Source organism: Ips typographus, linkage group LG1 (assembly GCF_016097725.1).
Source record: "Ips typographus isolate SLU linkage group LG1, UJ_Ityp_2.0, whole genome shotgun sequence".
Lineage (NCBI taxonomy): Eukaryota > Metazoa > Arthropoda > Insecta > Coleoptera > Curculionidae > Ips > Ips typographus.
The window spans coordinates 4,028,188-4,044,357 of NC_138422.1; the positions used below are offsets into that span (position 1 = coordinate 4,028,188).

General features: G+C 32.1%; 1 protein-coding gene across 1 annotated transcript in view; it reads left to right on the top strand.

Annotated features, from left to right (window-relative positions):
• The window catches only part of LOC145740160 (transcription factor hamlet-like), an 82,391-nt gene that overhangs the window by 63,084 nt on the left and 3,137 nt on the right, over nucleotides 1-16,170 (top strand). Inside the window, 3 exon segments of the mRNA XM_081995524.1 lie at nucleotides 9,113-9,241; nucleotides 9,299-9,428; nucleotides 15,447-15,546. Of these exon segments, the coding sequence (XP_081851650.1) occupies nucleotides 9,113-9,241; nucleotides 9,299-9,428; nucleotides 15,447-15,546 (359 nt within the window).

Consider the following 16,170-nt stretch of genomic DNA (forward strand, 5'->3'; position numbering starts at 1 on the left):
GTTTAGGAAAAGTTGCCATTTATCCTAGCCTAAACAAAAGCACTTTTAAATTTTGCTGGTCTTCCCTACCCAAAGGGCTGCAAAATCAGGATATGTTGATGAAGATGAATATCTGACAAAATATGAATATGTAATGCTGAAAAATAAATACAAAGTATTTAAAAACCACACAATAGCTCCGCCTCTGTACATTTCAGAGGATTTTATTCAAATGTTTCAATTTCAAGATACAGAATGCTTAAAGCAGAATGCTAAATGCAGCTTAAAGAAATAAATTTGAAAATGTGCCAAAGTGAGTTGTGTATCTTTTTTTCTCCGTGTTTTATTATCTCGTCTATTATTCGGATTAAAATTGAAGACACTGTATATGACAACCAGTAAACAAAGTAAAAACTTTAACTATGATGCCTTATTACTAAAATCATAATTTGGGATCATTTAGAGTAACTTAAACCTTTTGAAACAACAGATATTTTTAAATATTTCAGATTTTAGTATCTTAGTTATTTAGATACTTTTTGGAAGTATTTATACTTAGATAGATCCATTTTCAATGCATTGTCTTTTACATTCCTTCTTCACAGTTTCTAAAACGGTCTTAAAGGCTTGATGTACAAACTTGTGTATATCATAATAACACAAAAGACTGTTTCAAAAGTATCTTAATAGCTTCTATGCAAAAAATATAGAGCATCTACTTCCAAACCACTCAATCTTAAAGTTATTATCCTTCACGTCAAAACAACAAGATCATAATTGATCATAAAACCAGACTAGGCCGAGGTGATGGGGTCAACCCCTCCCTTCCGTCGTCTTAAAATCTGAGTGAGACAGTAAATATTATGGCAATATCTTGTAGAGTAGAGAGGTCAAATCCGTAACATGCCATCATTGGCAGATGTCAACTGATATACGACCTCACTAATAACTTGGCTTATTAACAGTAAATTTCCTTGCACCCTCAATCGAATATCAACCCCTTGGGAAGTTTCGAAACTTTACTACCCCTTACGAGGGTGGCAAAAGAATAATAATTTTCTCTTAAGTCTTTGTCTACATTTGGTAATTTACGTGGATAAACGTTTCAGTTTTCAATGATGTGATTGGATGTCAAATCACAATTTTCTGTGATAAATGATCTAACAAAAACACTGGCAGTCTTCGATCAAATTTCGTTACAACAAAAGATAATAAATCACCTACAAACTGCGACACCCCGTCTATTCAATAGACCAAATTTTCTCAATGACGCCCTTCTGGTCTTTAAGTTTCGGCAACGCACAAAGCTAGAAAAGAGATGCTACCGTTCTATAGACACGAACCGCGTTTAAGGTTTAGAATATGATTTCCAACCCTAAACATGGACATTCTAAGCGGGATGTCTTATGTACAACTTTTAGGGTAACAGGATAGACTGTGACCGCTGTAGCTGAATGTACGCTCATAGGTACGAGATGGGAATAAGTGATGGTTGACACCTCGCAAAGGTCTCCAGCTGAGTTTAAAATGACGTTTACATGGCAAAGCTTCATCCACTGGGCTTAGTCGAGTAATTCTTTTGGCTATACGGAATTTCAAAAATGATGGATGGGTTTCAGTTTGGGCGCTTTGTGAATGTTTTATTTTCCAGTTTACTAACATTAATAATTGCTTTGTGTCTTAATGATAATCAGTAGCTAATATTCCTACAAAAAGCGTTAACTACCTAATACAGATTTATTAATATTAATACACCCATAAAATGTATAATGTAAAACAATTGAAAATTCATGCATTAATGAGACTCATTAATGAACGATTTTGCATTCGTTATCGTCCATTAATTAAAAGACTATTAATACATGGTCGATGGAAAAAGGGCTTAAATCAAGAGATGTGTATACGAAAAAAAAGCCATGGACATATACAACTTTCTGAATTCAATTCAGTCATCAGATATTCCTAAAAATACTTTCAAGTTATCTTTTTTAAAACAATTATAACTGATTACGCTAGAATTAGCTTGCGGTTTATTTTACTCGCTTCTGTCAACTGTAATAATTCATCAAACTAAAGTACATATTAGTCCCGTGTACAACAGTACAAATACACATATAAACGTCAGCAGCATCAATATTTTGCAAAAAAGAACAATTTTCAAAGTTTAGATTGTTTAATCACTTTCTTCCCATGATGTCAACGTCTTTATAAACGCATTGTCAGAGTAAAGTCTGCTGTATACGGAAATTTAGCGAGGATTTCGTTTTTAAATAGCTTGGCAAATATTTCATTTTCAAATTTGAGTTTGGTCGTACGTAAGAAGTCTGATAAGTAACCAATTATGAAACCAAAACATAAAGTGTTTAATCATCTGGCTGGAGTAGTCTTAATAACAACCCGGATTCAAATTGGAGAATATAAAACGTTGTCTTTGCTGTACTAATACAACTGTTAAAATCGTCTTATACAATCCCACAAAAATACAGAGTGGCCCATCTAAAACGTACCGCAAGGCATTACAGGGTGAAAAAGATCTTTTTGGAAAATTCCAAAACTAACTTGTACCACAGTACATATGTTTTACAGTAAAAGTGAATGAAAATTCTTTCCTACTATGTTATATCAAAAACAAAAGTACAGCACAAGTTAAGTTAGGAATTTCCTAATTCTTCTTCATAATTTACCTGTGGGCATATACGTCAAATTTATGTTTTTACGCTTCTCTTGAATCAGCTGTTATATCGGTTCCGTTTGATTCGTTAAAAAACCCTTTTAATTCCCTCAATCTTGCTAATTTTACAGTAAATGCATTCCGTTTGAGTTAGGGTACAATTTTTGATGCAAATTAGCTGATCCAATTGAGTAAAAAGATTCAATCGGTTCGAGATCAACGTAGAAACAATTTTTCAGTCTTCGGTAGAGACGGTTAGAAAAAGTAGTTTTTCTAGATATTTTACTAAAAAGAAAACAAATACAAATATAACTCAGAGTTGTGCACATTACAAAGTAGGGTTTTATAGTTTTTTTTTTAAGGATTTATTGTATTGGTTTTTATTTTGTTTTTCACTGAATTGTGAATGCTATTGGTTAATCAATACCAAATTCTATGTTACCTAACCTATCTTATCTGCACCATTCGTTTGCTCTACTCATTTTTCTAGTACATTTCCCTGCAATTACCTTACTTACTTGTACATTGCTGTTATAGTTTTAACATTAACAAATAAAAAAAGCACTGAGTTAGGTAAGTAAGCACAAATATCAACTTAACTATTGTAATAATATTAATATTAACTTTAACTATCTTCAATTTTCGAACCGAAAACAGAACCGAAAAAATGTTTTGTAACATACTACAGTTGTCCGGACCTATTATGCAGTTCTAAAAAACTGGATTCAAAAAGACAAATTTATGAAAATTAGTGCCATAGTAGCCGTAGTAGTAGTATATATCATATATGCATTTAAGAAATTAATTAGTACAGTATTAAAAACAAATTTTTTTATCCAGCTTTCGCTACTCCTAATTTTAAAGCCTAAACTGGGATTCTCTTCTCTCGTCTTGCAAAATTATTATTTTTTTACAGGAAAACAGACTTTTCCTAACTGTTTAGATAAATAGCTATTTTTGGATGGTTGCACAGGCAATTTTTTCTCAGGAGAAAAACAAACTTATTAATCGTCAAACTAAAGACACCGCAAGAAGAGATTTCCTGGCCAATTTGCCGCGAGTATCATAAGTCATCAATGTTCAGGAAGGCTTGAAATCTAAGAGTCAGCTGCATATTGCTTGCGTCATTTCCCTTTTCGTACTTCTGAGCGGCTTTTCCGCAGATTTTCCACTTGATTTCCGGCCGCCATTTCTCGAGATGACGACGGAAATTCTCGTGGCTTAGCTTTGATAGAAGTGATAACTCTTGAAGTGAGTTTAAACAAGCAATATCCCATAATTAAATTTGTTTTAATAATCAAATTGTCAAACGAATTCTAATCTGGAACGTGTTGATAAAACAAATTTGGCGAGTCATTGCATAGTTCAAGTACCACTTTAATGATGCTTTTAAGTTTCGTTTATCTATCTCTATTTGATGGTTTTGGAAAAATGCATAGAGGGGCTTGAAAATGCATTCAAGTAGCGAATGGTAACACACAAGCAGACAAATTGCTATGTTAAAAACTTTACTGTAACACACTGGACAGTCATTATAACTTTAATAATCGGACTTTCAGTCTGGCATCTGCATGCTCAATTAGTTGCGGACGGTTTACAAATGGTGGATATCAATTTCACTTTTTTTCACCAGCGTGACTGTCCTTTCCCCCATTTTCAAAATGAAATAATCTTATTAAAGCACCCTCTGTGTCAATATGATGGTATGCAACAGATGCATCCATCACCCGGTAAGGATAATATTATTCACAAACTAACGCCTTTTTTAAAAAAAATCATTTTCTACAGAAACGTCCCAATTCCTTCGGTTCAATTGTGAAATCACGTCCGTCCTAATCGGTTTATTAACACTTGAAAGCTTCCGAATATCGGAAGCTTTTGCAGCTTTTCTATGCTCTTGATCGATTTCTGAACGCCTATTTCGTGTTCCTATCACTTTTGTTAGGACGTGTTGAAAGTAGCCCATTTGCTTCTTTTAAGATACCTACCGATTCAAAAGGTTGTTTGATTAGTACACCACTTTTACTTTTTATGGAATTCCTAGTTTAAAGCTAACTTAGCAAAAAAAATAATTTGATTATAAATATCAAAATGGTATTAAATGTGTAAGTACTGTAATTAACTAAAAAATATTATTGTAACAAAAAAAAATTCTTACATTTTTTAGGTGTTTGAAACAGGTCAACACTTTTTTTTTCTGTCACAAAATAAACTTGTAACTTGTAAGATAACAAATTGAAAGAAAAAATTTTGTAATTCTAATTTAAATTATTATGATTAACTTCACGGTCTTTTGAAATAAATTACTGAAGTTTGGGGGGGGGGGGGGGTTTGGAAAGACGGAAAATACTAATAATATAGATATTTGATGTTTTAATGTTGCGTACATGGTTTACGCATGTTGATTCAGCAACTTCCAGATTAGTAAAAAAATTGTTTATAAAAGTGAGTTCTTATACGTAAACATGTTCATAATATGTAACTAGTTTTCCTCCAAAAGCGTCGTTATTTGTCAAACTTTTGAACTTAAATAAATTTTCTTACTTGCACAGAAATATGTGCTTTACATGGAAATTTATTTGGCAGAAATGTTGAAATAACGACGGTTTTGACAGAAAACTAATTATTATAAACTGTATTAATGTTTATTTATAAAAACTTATTTTGATAAATAAGAATTACTAAACGGAAAGTCTTACACAAATTTTCAGTAATTTTATATCAAAACATTCTGAAGATGGGATAAAAAATTAAAAACATAATTTCAACTTTCACATCCCTGTATATTCGAAACTATCAACATTTGGACCAGGCATGTTTGCGTCAATCCAAATTTCCCATATTTTATGAATCATCCTGTATAATAAAAGCACATAGTTTCTTCAATAATCAGAGCCATCTTTTGGCCATCGTGTATATTAAAGGCTAAACAACAGCACACAGGTAGAACAGGTGTTGCTTTGTTCATCATTTAGGTTGCGTTATAAGTTGGCCTGCTGCCACTAGATGGCGACGATGGCGCGTACGTAGCGGAGAATAAATTTCAGAAATTGATTATAAACCTACAAAATTGTAAAATAAAAATAATATTACTATTGTTACTACGTTCAGATTTAAGCTAGTAATATTACACATTTTATTTACACACTTTCCTTTTATTAAACTTTCTAGAGATCATTGTTTTCTGTATCATTATAGTAAACTGGTTTTATAACGGTCAGCTTCTTTATTAATATCAAATTATAGTACATATTTCAAAACAAATTATCATTTACAAACGTTTGTAATGGTTTTCCAGATCTAAGTATTTATAGCGCTATTAATAATAATTATTTCAGACATTTTTGGAGCAGAGATTAAATCTTACACTAAAATTATCACGCTTTGTATACAAACATAGTAATTACGAATGGTATTTCAAATTGGTTAAAAGTTTAAGCCACGCCAATGACATTTCAACACAAAATCATAGCATCAATTAAACTCTCAAAGGGAGAAAACAAGGGCAAGAGGCTTCCGACACCCTCAAAGCGTAGAAAACGACCCTTCAGCTCGCCCTTTAATGGGCTGACTCTTAATCCTGCTGTCATTATGTCCCGCTGGCAGGACATGAAAGGGAAATTTTGCAGGAACTTGCGGTTTGCCACACTTTTTCGCACTGTAGAGGAGAAAACATTAGCTTAATTTAAGTCTTCGATTAAGTTAATTTATCTCTTTTGTGTTACGAATGGAGAATTCACTTAAGAAGAGATTTAAAATAATATTAAATTAGTAACATTGATGATCTAGACATATATTTCCAAATGAACACACGTGAAAATATGTAAAGTATGTTCATAAATAATATTTTTGGATACAGCCTTATCCATGGAATTTTAACCACTATATATTTTAGACAATCTTTCTTTGAGAAGTTTGATAATATCTTTATATGTATAGTTAAATGCAAAATTTTCATTAAACTAATATTTACTGATTTGTGGTTTACGATGAGATTATGGTTTGTTCCTCTTAATAACGTTACATTTTCAAGTCATCAAATGTAAAGAAAAAATAATAATATAAAAAAATTAAACAATAAAAAGTAGTTTAAAAAGTCTAAGAAAAATGCATAATGCAGACAGAAAAGACATCCCCTTATTATTTTACTTTATCAGCTTTTGTAATTGGTGTATTTCTTATTATGTAATATATTATGCATATGTGAATTTGTTAATTTTGAAATATTTAAAATAGTCTTAATAAGGGTGTGAATAATATTCTGGCCTGTCTAAGTATTAATAATGTCTAATTGACCACTAAATTTATAAAGTAATAAATTTGTAAGAGGTGTAGTGTTCTAACTGTTTTTACTCAGATGTGACAACTAATTAATGTGGTTTAATAAAGATCTTATTTTATCAAAATAATCATACGAAAAGCACAAAAACTTTCTGCCTAAGTAGTTTCGTATTGTAAACAGTTTTTTTAGTCAGTAAAACATTCAATGTATAATAGCTGTGAATAGTAAAAAACGGTTACAGTCTAGAAAAAAAAAACAAACATTTGTCTAATACATGAGAGACCTTTACGTAACACGATCAGATAGACATACATCGAAAGATATCCCTGCAGGAGGTAATTAAGTCACTTAATTAATAATCAATCCTATCTAGACATTTTTTCTATTCTCCTTTAACAGTTCTGGTTAGGCAAATAATTGTTTTAGCTGTCGTACGACTAATAATTATTATTATCATTAATTTACTGAATCGGAATGAATGCCGCCGTTAAATGTGTTACAGCCAAGTTTTTTTCATCACACAAAACACCTATTACATAACAAAGACGGAAACTATTAAAAACCAAAAATCGTTTTTTTTTACTTCAACATTGATACAAGCCTACTTTAGTGAGGAGTGACAGAACAATACCCGAAGTACTAAAAAGTGTCTCGATTTTCAATTTCCACCCTTAAATCATCGCGTAGTCAGCGGTCCTTGACTTCTAACATAAAAATCGAATTTAAAAGACGACATTCTTAAATTCTATAACGTCACGGTCGAGAAACTACCCTTCGAGTTTTTTAGACGCTTCTCTTTTAGTGGTTTCTAACAGACACGTGCCGTAAGTTAATCTTGAGTGTTAAATTTTCAAAAGAGGCAATTTTTTAAAGAGCGCCCAGACCAATCCTTTCACAGAAATGCGGTGGGCCTTGGTGACTGCCGTATTTTCATAATTTTGCATATGCAAAGTAGAAAAACGTAATTTTTTCCTCGAACGTAAATAACATTTCTTGGAATAAGTATGTAATGTCATTCCTAATTGATTTTCTTAGTCTAATTAGAATAGTTTGCAGACTAGACGAGGTCGGAGACGGCCTAGCTGTAAGTATTCTTACTAATGAAGAGCCCACATTTATTGAAGCATATTTTTGCAATTAATATTTGCAAAAACGCTCTAAAGAAGAACTTGATAAAGTCAATTTGAAATGGTGTCTTTCACACGTTCCAAATTGATCGTTATCTTGAAAGTAAATTTTAATGACTATAATATGCATTTGCGCAAATTATTCAGATTAAACAAGTGAACCTCTTACCTAAGAACCAGTAAATGAAATACGTACGGGAATTTAAATAGTGTACGATGTGGAATCAATCTACAGAGTGAACCAAATTCATAATGTATGCAGGGACATTGCGTTTAAATTTAAAGGTACCAGGTGGAATTGGGTTTTCTCCTAATGACATATGAGAAAATGTGCAACACTGCTTTTTTATGATTGTCATATAATTTCTAAATTGAGTCAATGATGAAACAAATATAGGTATTGCCACTATTTCTACCTTCTAAACCGTAAACTTTTGGTTAAATTAAAAAATATCACCATTATTTGGTTTTTAAAATTTCGAGATACTGTTTCGGTTTGCTAAAGACATTAAATTAAATTTGTTTCAATTATTATCAGCAAGTTTAGCGCCTCTGTAGGTTTCGGTTTGACAAACTCAAAGTGAGGGCTTTTTGATGTAGATCGTTAAATAACGGAGTTAGTAAGGGTCAAAGAAAAGAAAATTTGCAGTTCAGAATGCGAAAACATCATTCCCTTCCTTCACGGAAATTTAAGCGATTTATAACGCGACATAACCAAGATGAGAGACTTACTATAGTTAATGCAAAATCTGATTTTCATGTTTTCTTTATAATTATGTGTTCAAAGAAAGGAAAAACAAAAAACGATTTTTAAAAATCAATCAATTTTTGCCGTATATCTTCTAAACTATTTCGATTTTTAAACTCTTTAAAACGCGACATATTGTTGTCCACAAAAATGCTCGATTTTACCTCCTATATTAAATTTATTTACTTTTTATTGTCAAAATAGTACATGGGACAATTCTTTAACCGTTTTTTGTCACTATCTTCATGTATTATTCCGTAACCTTTACAATAAGCTGCAAATGTTTAATAAGGCTTTTGTTTCAGATTTTAGCTGGATCTGGTGGCAGAGGATATTTAGATGGATCCCTAGACCCCAACAATTGGATCAAGCTCATCAGAAGCAGTTCCAACAAAAATTTAGCAAACATGAGACATTTGTTAGTGAGTGGCCAGGTTGGTCTCCACAACACGTTGGTAAATAAAATTATAACTATGACATTAACATTTTAGGTTTGGTACGAAACATTTATTGATATCCCTGCAGCTAGTGAACTATTCTTAGGCCCTAAGGAACCTCTAAACCTTCAAGATATGTTTGCAGACACTGTGACGTGCGATGATAGATCTGATAGAGAAACTGGTGAGTTTGTGTCGTATGTGTAGAAAATTGTAGAGGTAATTGCGTCCTGTTTTACCGGTAGAACGCAATCAAATCCACCCCAAGCAGAACTAAATCAATTCTCCCTCATTATCGTGTCAAGTGAAGTCAAAAAGGGCACATGGCCGGATACGGTCAAGTCTTCCGGTGTTGGTGACGGTAATTACCAAAATCCTCACCAAAACACCAAAAAAAAAACCATTGCTAAATAATGAGTCATGAAACTTTATCGTAAAGTCAGTTAAATGCAAAAACAAAAATATTCCCACGCAATTCGGTACCGTCTTTACCTCATGGTGCCTTACTGGTTCACACTGGGCGATGGGTGGAACAGGTGAGCTTAAAACAGCGTAAAATACGATGCGTTGATGGTCAACGGTTTTCAAACCTGTTCCTTTTTCGAGCAGAATTGCTCATCCACCCAGAACCGTTTTTACCACTTTCTTCGGGCACAAACAATCATTCAGCATTAGAAGAAAAACATTATAATCAATCATGACTGTGATCTATCGAGTAAACTCGCACGTGCCCTCAAAAACTAACCCCATCTTTTATCGTATAATTATCTTCGTCATTATGACGCAATAGGCTGGGTAAATCCGTGACTTTTCGCATCTGTCCCGTGAGTAAATGCATTTATTATTCTCCTCCCCGCACCGTATCCTGGTTGGCTAAAGGATTGGGCCGTATAATAAAGTAATGATCTGGAGGTCCGAAAAACATATAATAAATAACGGTCCTGACGTGTGACATCTCTATTTAAGCCGGAGAAAGGGTGAGTGCATCGGATCACAATAGATTTGATAATCCGGTATTGCCGGAGGTCACGTGGCCATTATATACCGCAAACAATTGTTTTCGGCGTGTTGTCAAAGTTAAGTTTTCTCAGTGAGGCATAATGGTACCAATTTGTTTAGACTAAACTATTAAAATTATGTTTAATTTTGTAATAACAATTTCTAAATTTTTTAAAAGAGAAGGGTTTTTAAAGATGAGGGTCAATTTGCTTTTAATGCTGCAAATTTTTAAACCGAAGATATAAATAGTTATAAATGAAAACTTTACATAGGTGTTATAGTCCAAAACTGAATCACATTCACATTCTCTTACAGTCTTGATAATGTGTTATATTGAATGTAAAGTGAGTATCTATTATGTTTTAAATTTCTAGAGATAGAGAGAGAGAGACTTTAAAAACTATATTTTTGACTAGGTCTGTAGGATTTTCTGTTTATTTTAATATTCAACATATTTTGACAATAATTCAGTACAAACAGCCTCAAAAGACTAAACTTTAACCTACAAATCGGTAAAATTTTTGATTTACAGACATTATTAAGAAAAACATGTTGAAACACAATTCACTTTTATTTTCTTAAGGAACACCTTATATTTTTGTTGAATTATGAATTCTCCTCTTAATTCTAAATGTATTTTGTGAGTCAGTGGCATGGGTCAATCAACTATAGAGATAGAATGCCAGCCCTACGGAAAGTTTGTAATATTTTTAATGCAAAATATCCCAACAGAAATTTGATAACTAAGTCTACTGTAAGTAAATTACCGTGTAATAAATTTAAATAATAAAAAAACCGTAACTTTGCAGTCTCGTGCGGGAAAGTACTACTTTCCGCACTTGTTAGGTAAATAACTATTTTTTAATTTGTACTGGAAACGTATATGTTTTCCGTAAATGTGTTAAGACATTTTAACAGCGTATTTTCCTAGTCATTTTAGAGGAGGGTCTTTTTAATTTAATCTTATTGTTGTGTGATTAGTTTTTAATTTTTGTCTTCAAAACACTTATTCACAAAAAGAAAATAGAAAATTAAAAAAGTAAGTGAAATCACTGGAAGAGGAAAAAACTGAATAAGTATGTGCTGAAATGACAAAACCTAAAATTTGAAGATAGTATCTTGTTTAGGGAAGTTGTGGCAGTTAAATAAAGTTAGTTATGTAAATTCTATAATTTTTAAAAAGTTGTTGCAATGGACAGTAAAAGTCAAAACAACCTTAGAACACACTTAAATTGTTAGAAGAGAAGTAGGATTTGCTAGAAATTTGTACTGAACAACGTATCAAGCTGAAAGAAGAAGGTTACGTCCGAGGCCAAATCTTCTCGGCCAATAATATTACTTCTTACACAAAAACGAATTTTGGATGGAAATATTTGAAATGGTGTATGTTAACTTTTGCTTTACCTTCTGTTGTCCTAAAAGACAGTAGAAATAGAAAGTCCTCGGATGTTTTCCCCATAAAAACTTAAGCGCAAATAATAATTACAGAAGCATTTTTGTGCGTACAAATATTTTAAACCTTGTTAAATTCTTCAAAATTGTATTTATTAAGTAGTAATATCGTTTTTTATCAGATTTACGTCAAATATTAAAAATATATACAAAACATTTACGTAATCCACAACATTGCGTCACCTTATAAAACGTCCAGCAACCGCTTTTATTATCGTAATGAACGCTGTGAATTATATGCAATAAACGACTGATAATGACCCCTTATAAAATAACCCAAAACACATTTAAATTAGCTTCCAAAATCATGGCGGTTAAGTTAAAAAGTCAGGTGTGTGCTAGTTTAACCGTATTTACCAACACATCTGTCGTTGACTGGGTGCGTTACGCCCCAATCAAAATATACAATATATTCATAGCATCGCGTTTTGCCCAAAAACAATAGGACGCCATATGGGTTGGCAGGACTTTTAAAACACTTATATCAGATGACTGCTTGTGTGTAGTATTGTGCATTATAAAACCCTTTGCAGTCAAAACTAATGTTAATATTATCGGAGATTTTATCTATATAAAAGCAACAGCCAGTGTTAATCCGGGTACTAGATGAAAAGCTAATCCAAAGTTGCATCTCCATTTCAAATTGGGTGGAATAAAACCCTTATTTTTTGTTAAAGGCTTTTTTAACCCTTTCAATTTAATATAGCTCTTTTCAGTAGCGTAGATATTAATTTATGGTTATGAGAATGACGCCCCTGATATAAAAAAAACAATTTTTAATAAAGCTGTAAAAAATCTCTAAACCGGAGCGATAAATAACAAAAAAAACATGTCCCATTATTGACGGTTTAACCCATAAAATCGCGGGTAATTTTACGCACACGCCCCGTACACATGTAACGTCGGCGAGAATCATTAGAGGCAAAGGGGTAAGACCGTGTTACGGGGGTTGTTTTTACAACCCCCCACGGTCGCACAAAAGCTAAAGGCAAATCCGATTAATCAGCGATCAGCTGCTGTGCATTTGACAAACATTTTAAAGTCGTTCTGTGTATTTTGATATGGGTTTAATATCGTCGGTCCTCGGGATTAACTTTCAGTGTCAATTTAATATCAATACGATGGTAAAAAGCAGTTTTTGCATCTTGGAAATAAATTTAATTTTATTAGATCAGCAGTTAATAGTTATTTATACTACAAGTGACTTAAACCATCGTTTATTCACGAAAAGACCAATAAGACCCATGAGCATAGCGATCTATTACAGTAATATTAATATAATCGTAAGCTACGTAAAAACGTGTCTTAATAACGTAAAAGCTATTTTAAAAAATTTCAAATTTCAAATTACAACAAAACAAAAGGCGATAGCGAAATTCTGTTTACACCTTGAAAAAATACCTCGGAAACTCCTTTTTGATTTTTTCTGCGACTTTTTCTCTAAAAACAAGCAAATTAAGTCACCCTGTATGTACACTTTTATTTTACTCAAAAAAATACATGTATATGCAATTTATTTTGCATTCATAAAGAGATTGTTGCCCACAATTTTAAATGTTTGTACGAATTTTAATAAATAATTTATAATAAAATAAACTGCAAAACCTTAAAATAAAATTATAGTAAATATTTCCTTATCATAGCCTTTTGAAGATTTCAAAGTTTTATTAATACAACATTTATTATGCAACTAAAGTTATAATTTATAGACATAGACAAGTTTCCGTGTTTTTGCTGAATTCCTACAATCTGATGTCAAAATTGACAGATGTCAGTCGCATCTCTTGATTATTTTAAATAAAACACCCTGTATGATATTTGCTCAACCAAAATTTTTTTTTGTCTCATTTCAAATATATGTGTTGTTATGTTAGTTACTTTTGGAAAAATATAGGGTTTTATTTTTTTTTAATTCTAATATTTTTTTCCTTTATATCTCTAATCGTTGATTATTATTGTTTTTAGGAAAACTACACTACTACTGACAGAATAACTTTCTGACTCAAAATATTTCATATTTAGTCTTAAATACTATAAATTCAATTATTTTAGTATCCATACTATAACATAATCCTTTAAGCATCAAGTTCAAATCTAGCTATTACCAGTAATACTTTAATTGTTTTTCGTTTTGACTAAAAAAACCTTATGTTTTTCGAAAAGTAACCAACATAATCTCAATAAAATAATATATATTTCGGAAAAAATAGTTTTTCTGGTTGAACAAATAAAATACAGAATGTTCCATTTAAAAGAATCAAAATATGTGTAAAAAATTTAACAAGTGATTGACAGATTTCAATTTTGACCTCAGGTTCAGGAAATACGTTGAAACGTTGGTTATTTAAACTATTAAGTAAAAGTGGCAAAAGTAACAAAATTATAAAACATAAACATAAACTAAATATAAACAAAAACTTGTTCATACATTTAAGAAATCATTGATATTATGTAATTCGAATTTTCATTAGCTGGGGTAGGCACAATGCCAATCATGTCTCTATAAATGACAAAATCAAATTTAATTGCAAACCTACTATTAAATCGTTGGTTATTTTGCTTTCAAGTATCACTTTCTTCATAAAGGCGTAGAAATACTATTAAACGCCCTAAAATTGGGCTGTAAAAGTGGTCTAATACGTCCAGAAATGCAAAGCCTTTTTTAGAACAGTTTTGTACCTGTCAATGTTTTTTTCTATAAATTACATTAGTTTAATAAAATCACCTCAAAATTTAAATATGGTATATACCTAATACGACAGAGATATAATTTCCGGCTATATTGTTGCCCAACTTGCAACTCTCAACAAAGTGCTGTTGTTTTATTTGAGGGTGAAGACCAACAGTGGATTTTGTTTCTCTCAGAAAGATTTGACGTGATTTAAACTTTTTGTAAATCAGTGAATAAAATAATTTTTAATTCGTTGCTAAGCGTGGTATAATTGACTACTAATAGGAGAAAATTTAATAAAATAAGTTTATTGTTTATAACTACAAAATGGAGGCTCATAAGGGCTGAAAATCTAACCCTAGTCTACTGATAAGAACAGCAGGTCAGTTGAATATAGCCTGATATGCCAACGTAAACCACAACCGAAACGACAGTTATCAATCAGAATCTAACGTCAACTTTTCCGGACATTTGACCGGAAGCCCACCCTTTCCACATCCCTCATTTTAATAATTTAACTTTCAACCCTTATTTGACACTGCTGAATAATTCGTACGCTTCATGAAACGATATGATTTTTGTAACCGCAGTATCCACGCAACTAATTAGAAAAATACTTCATCCCTTCATTCACATTGTAGTATGTTTCCAAATTTGAGTAGTTTTTGCGTGTCGCGACTGGTCCTTCTCAACCCCCTTGGGTTTCAAAGTTTGTTTACTGATCGTTAAACGTAAAACAATAAAAAAAAACCTAGTAGCAAATAGTGTAGAAACTCCCAAACAACATCCCCCTCCCTTAGGGACTCACTGACCGACCTAGTGATAAACAATTACTGAAATAGGGGCAGAAATGTTGTGTGTATCGTTTGACTGCCCCCGAATCGAGAGGGGGAGCAATATGGTAGGACGCAAGGTGATATGCGTTTTTAGTGTTTTACCGATTCATTTAGGGGTGAAAAGGTGATGAAGGTGGCATTGTTCTGCAACCTGTAGAGTTACACAGTGATTTTTGCCTTGTTGTGCTTCTATTGGACTTTTTACATTAACTAGTGAGTGATTGGTTATTCTTTTCACTTGCAGCCTCTCAACACAGTGAAACTGTTGACGATCAAGAGGATGACGATGATGATTCTCAAACTAGATGCTGTAATTGTGATCAACCGTTTACTGATGTAGATAAGTAAGTAACGTCTCTTATTATGTTATGCACTTGGAAGATTTAGTTTCATTTTTTATTTGGTATTAAATTTTCTCTGAGAGACATTAAAACAAAGAAGACATCAAATGTTAAAATACCGGACATTTGATAGGAGCAGAAGAAGATTAAAATTTCATTTGTCGTTCTAATGATATGATAATATAATGATTCCTATCATTTAGCATTGTACCCAACGTTTTGTCTGGTTTTAACCATCTCGGAGTTATACAGGGTGATTCAGGTTTTAATACACAAATTTTAACCACGTATTCTACGTCCAAAAGTAATTCCAGTTTGCTCTACAAACTACAACCAGGAAATGCGTCTTTCAGGAAAATCAGGGGGTCTGGAAAATCAATCTTCAGGGTGTTGAAGTTGTGTTTATGAAAAAAACAAAAAATTATTTTTTTCTCTTCTGCGCTTTCTTTTCTCTATAGTAAGATGGGCCATATGTAGCACTTTATTACCCGTAGTCTAAGTGCTAGAGGGAGACTGCCCTATTTTATACATAATGTAATTTTTTAAATTTAAAATTAGACAAATATATCCCTACCTAATCTGTTCTGAATCTCCTAATTCTAAATACATATTTTGAGATATTTTATG